The sequence below is a fragment of the Notothenia rossii genome, assembly GCF_949606895.1.
Source record: "Notothenia rossii genome assembly, chromosome: 6".
Classification (NCBI taxonomy): Eukaryota; Metazoa; Chordata; class Actinopteri; order Perciformes; family Nototheniidae; genus Notothenia; species Notothenia rossii.
In genome coordinates, this window is record NC_136909.1 from 68,262,731 (window position 1) to 68,268,061 (window position 5,331).

The following is a 5,331-nucleotide window of genomic DNA, read 5'->3' on the forward strand; positions in this document are numbered from 1 at the left end:
GGTACTGTGATAATCTCCATGGTTACCTATCTCTGTTGCATACAGGAGCTCTGCAAAGCTTGCACATTAGTCCTTACATTTACACCCCCCACCACTCTTTGCAGCTATTAATCTGCAGGCAGGTCACCACAGCAGCTGCTTAACTTCAGTAGTATGTCCTCACAGTGTCCTGCTGTAACCTCCTTTATGTCTCTGCAACATGTTAGCATTGAGTTGGCTGCTCACCTCAGCAGTTGTGCCGAAAAATGTTATATAACATGGATGTTGTTCTACTGAAGGACAGATGGAGAAAACATCCAGTGCTGAGTTCAGCTTAGGCATAAAAAAACTTCAGAGAGAATTTGTTATGATTTGCTGCCATGAATAAAAGATGGCCAATATAAAATGTAACAGCCTCAGAAAGCGATAGAACAAAAATAACGTCATCACATCAGGCCTGCGAGGCTGTCACACTCTGGGTATTCCCCTGGCCGTCACCTACTGTAGCTCTCAGTCTTTATTTAGATATGTCTCAATTTACATACTGCTCGAAGAAAAAAAGTTCAAAACAGCGTTATACTCCATCTGGTTTGGTGTGGCGGGGTCACACTGTGGTGATTTTACTGTATACATGCTTCATATTGCCAATCAGAGCCATATGTGCATGTCTGGCTTCCTCTCAGACTGTTGTCGCCTCTGCTCTGCAGCCACAGCAGCTTTTATTTTAAATCAATGGGTTCCTATTATAGAATCGGGTCATTTAGTTGTCATTTAATTAAATCCCAGCATGCCTCCATCTTGCATAATAGTGCGTAGCTATTTGCTTGCACAAACATCGAGTGAGCGGAAAAGCAAAGGATCAAAGCATAACTGTTTCCCACCAATCTTAAGGAAATCTTTTGTTTATTTTGCTCCACACAACGGCCATTTCCTAACTGTGTCATAAAGCCTATACCAGCACTTCCTAGTGTTGTTCACCCAACAAGGACTAGGGTTCGAGAGAAAGCGGACATGGGAAACAATACAGTAGTTTACATTCAGAGCAACACTGGGGGTACTAAAACCATGTGATGTTTTAAAGGGAATATAATTGTGTTGCATTGTGGGCAGAAACAATCATGTAATGGAAATGTGCTTGGTGGTAACATGGCTGCCTTATTATTTTGTTTATGGAAACCCTATGAAAAAAAAAAGGCCTCACGCCACATTGTTTGAATCATGGCCGACGGGCAGGGAGCCAAATGGCCTGATGTCCCGTAGATGGGTGAGGCGGATGAGGGTACGTGACTAAACATCTTGCTTCCTCTTTCCAACGTCACATGGACTTGCACAAACATATCCTGCTTTGTGTCTGCAGGTTACAGACGCATTGCCTCACCCAAAGCCAGAGGCTAAGCTGCAATGAGTTGGAATGAGCCGAGATGAGAGGGAGGAATCTGAACTCCTGGGACACTCCTCCAGTTCAAACCTACACTTTTACTTCAGGGGATTTTTGGCTGTTTTTTTTTTTTTTGCATATGAAAACTTTCGAGTGACATTTTGTGTAAAACATAATAGTGTAACCACAAATCTTGACATCTCACTCAGAGTAGGCCTAATACTTTTTTATTTTGAGTGCTTTAGTTAATCATTAATTTACCAACAAGTCAGAATGGATGATTCATTCAAGTGTAATTTAGTGGTGGCAGATTTGGATGACTGACTGTTTTGTTCACTAGAATAAAATGTGGGCAGGCAGAGCTATATTCATGCTCTAACCCCGATCCATTCAAGCTTGCAACACACTGGCTCTGGCTGGAAATCCCCACCTCATGACAGAGCTTCCTGGTTACTGGCTAACAGAGGTGCCCTTTTCTTTCTTTTAACATTAACAGGGTAGGAAAATATTATCCAACTGGTATAAAAGCCAAAACCCAAGTCAGTGCATTTTGAATTCATTCTGGCAAGGTGACATCATTATATTGGCAGTACAAACCTTCTAATTATCCTAAAAATATCCCCTATGAAAAAAAAAAAAACTGTTGCTGCACATTTTCTATGTATATTTCCTGGATTACAGTAATTGTTTTTCCAAGGATCGATCCACCTCATTCATTGCACAACAGTAGTAGTAGCAGCTCATGGCGTCGAGGCGCTGTGTGTGCATTGAGAAAAACAAGCTGCAGAGCGTTTTTCAGCCTGAACCGGATAATGCACTGAATTTAGGACAAAGCAACAGTCAACTGCAGGAGCTACCGACTCTCTTTTTATTTTATCCCCTGGCGGTCTACTGCTAACCTACAGCCAACAACGTTTTTGTCATAAAAAAAATCTCCTTCTCGCTGCAGGCAGGTTGGTATCGGCGGTCATATTTTTGCAGGTTTTATAATAATAACACTGAGCTAACACGGGTTATTCTCTTCAATCGGAGGCGGAGGTGAGGCTGAACTGGGTGCAGTTTTGGCAGAGGCTCAAGTGATTAAATTAAAAATAAAAAAGCAGTGAGTGACAGAGGCTGCAGTAAACCGATGGGGGAGAGGAAGGAGGGGGGGTCTGTCGAAGAAATCAAGTCAATAGAAACTGAAGTGGAAGCAGGCGTTTAGAGCTCCGTGGTGACGTCACTGCTCCACATTGAGCCAGTAGTAGAGAGTCAGTGGAGATAGATAGAGGAGCGCCGTAGTAAAGTACACACCGTCATGAACTTCTCCCTCTAAAACTTCAACGTTGTTGCTCTATACGTCGGGAGAAGACGAGTTTGTGTGTTTTTTTCGACAACGGGAACGTGCTCTTTATTGGCTTTTTAAAGGGAGCTCGGAGGAAAGCAGGAGAAGAAGACATATTTTGGGTTTCTTTTCGGGGGGTTGACGACGAGCGCTATGTCGTCCGCGGCAGTCGCTGCTTCTTCCAGGAGGCAGTCGTGTTATTTATGCGACTTGCCCCGCATGCCGTGGGCCATGATCTGGGATTTTACCGAGCCCGTCTGCAGGGGATGTGTCAACTACGAAGGAGCAGACCGCATTGAGTTTGTCATCGAGACTGCCCGCCAGCTCAAGAGGGCTCACGGGTTTCAGGAGGGCAGGTCTCCCGGGCCGGGGAAGTCGCAGCTCTCCGGGAAGGAGATCCAGGCTATCAACCACGCTTCTGCCGGAGACCCTGGCTCCCGGCCGCCGCAGCCGCTGGACCGCTACCCGCTGTCCTCCGACCGCCCGCCCAGGCTGGGTCCAGAGTATCAGTCTAGCAGGCAGGCAAACGGCATTCCCGTCCCCAATGGATTTCCTAAGCCTGACGAACCTCCGGAGCTGAACCGCCAGAGCCCCAACCCGCGCAGGAATAGCGCGGTCCCCCCGAACCTAGTGCCTTTGGTTAACGGAAACATGCCCTCGGTGCACGCAGTCAACGGCAGACCGGGCCAGATGGGGCTTCCCTCCGCACTGGCGGGCGGTAGTCCCGCAGACATGGGCAAGAGACCTGTCTCGGTCTCCAGCACCGAGCACGACAGAGACGGCAAGGAGAAGCACAGACCGGACAGTCTCACGCCGGAGCTCTCCGAGAGCCACAAAAGCAGGGCAGACCCGGAGTGGATAGGCAAGGGCAAAACGGTGAGGGACCTGATGGCTCTGCACACCTTCGACAACAGGTTCAAGAAGGACCATGCGGCCATGCAACAAAGGGTTATGAGCTATGAATCCAGCGCCACGGCTTCCAAATCAGGTAAGCATCAAATAGTGTTGAAATTCATGAATATTTTGTGCAATTTAATTTTTTTTGAATTATTTGTATTTACTTGTTAAAGAATAGTAATTGGGTTATAGTGTACAAATTAGAAGTATAGTAGCCTGCAACTTTCAAACTTGATTTTATTGTTATGTATTTGTTGTTATTTTTTCGTTCTGTGCCCTGTGGTGCAGCAAGGAACAGCAAAAAAAAAGCATGTCTCCCTTTCAGTGTAATTGTTGGTCCTTGCCTGAGCTATGCAACTCAACTACTTTGTTTAACCCTTTCCCACCTCCAGACAGAGGAAAACACCCCCGGAGCATGAAGAGAAAAGCCTCGCCTGAACCAGACGGAGAGGGAACAGCCGCCAAGCTCAATGGAGAAGGACAGCAGTGGTTACCACCACCTACTGACGGACTGAAAATGCCTCCAGTTCCCCCGCCAAGCTTCGCCTCTCCCCCCTCAACAATATCCCCCCACTCCCGCACCACCCCACCTGAGGCTGCCCAGAACGGCCAGTCCCCAATGGCTGCTCTCATCATGGCGGCAGACAATGCAGGTGGGAACAGCTCCCCCAAGGACGCCAACCAAGTCCACTCCACCACCCGGAGGAACAGCAGCAGTCCCCTCTCACCGTCCTCCATGAATCAAAGGAGGCTGGCGCAGAGAGATGCATCTGGTGCAGGTACACCCCACGTGCCAGGCATGGACCAAGTGCACCCCCAAAGCATTCCGGACTCCTCTGTACCTGGCAGCATACCCCTGTGCTGCACGCTGTGCCACGAGCGTTTGGAGGACACACACTTTGTTCAGTGCCCGTCTGTGCCCTCTCACAAGTTCTGCTTCCCCTGCTCGAGGGAAAGCATAAAGCAGCAAGGTGCCACGGGTGAAGTGTACTGTCCAAGTGGAGAGAAATGTCCCCTGGTTGGCTCAAACGTACCGTGGGCTTTCATGCAAGGAGAAATCGCCACCATCCTTGCAGGAGATGTCAAAGTAAAAAAGGAGAGGGACCCTTGATTTTGTTTGAACACTTCTTTGGGGAAGGGGAAGGGGAAGCAAAAATATGAGTATAAATATATAAATATCACATACATACCATTCAAACAAACTAACGGACTTGTACATATTGGACCCAAGGGAAGAGTATACTTCGTAAACATGGTTGTATAATTTTTGATTTTTGAATACATTGTGTTTCTATATTTTTGAAGATAAAGGTATGTACTCATTATAATGGACTACGTTCCTCTTTGTTGATGTTTAACAAAATTCTTGATGTACTTCTAGGTCTGGTGGCAGTTCCTGTTTAACGTAGAATGTGACTAATGCTACTCTACGAGCACTTGGCAAAACTGAAATGCTTTTAGCTGTACTTGTATGCACTTGTTTAAAAATTGCCAAATACAATTTCTGATCTTGTATGAACTTATTGTCTGAGCTTGCTTCATTTGAGTGATTAAGAAGTTACACATGGACAGATGAGGGGTATGAGGATAGGTGGCTCTCTGCTCTGATGCGCAGGCTTGTTGTGACGGCTCAGGAGATTTGATTTACGCTGCACAACATAAGTAGGGTACTGTGTTTTCTGCACACATGCCTGTGTATGATTCATGGAAAAGCATGGGCGGAAAAAAACACAAATCACATTGTCCCAAATTT

General features: G+C 46.6%; 1 protein-coding gene across 1 annotated transcript; it reads left to right on the top strand.

Moving 5' to 3' along the window:
• The first annotated feature begins 2,063 nt into the window (after positions 1 to 2,063).
• Positions 2,064 to 5,097, top strand: irf2bp2a (interferon regulatory factor 2 binding protein 2a). Its single transcript, XM_079686328.1, has 2 exons — positions 2,064 to 3,669; positions 3,971 to 5,097. The coding sequence occupies exons 1-2, from the start codon at positions 2,835 to 2,837 to the stop codon at positions 4,687 to 4,689; spliced, it is 1,554 nt and encodes a 517-aa protein (XP_079542454.1). The 5' UTR covers positions 2,064 to 2,834; the 3' UTR covers positions 4,690 to 5,097.
• The last annotated feature ends 234 nt before the right edge of the window (positions 5,098 to 5,331 follow it).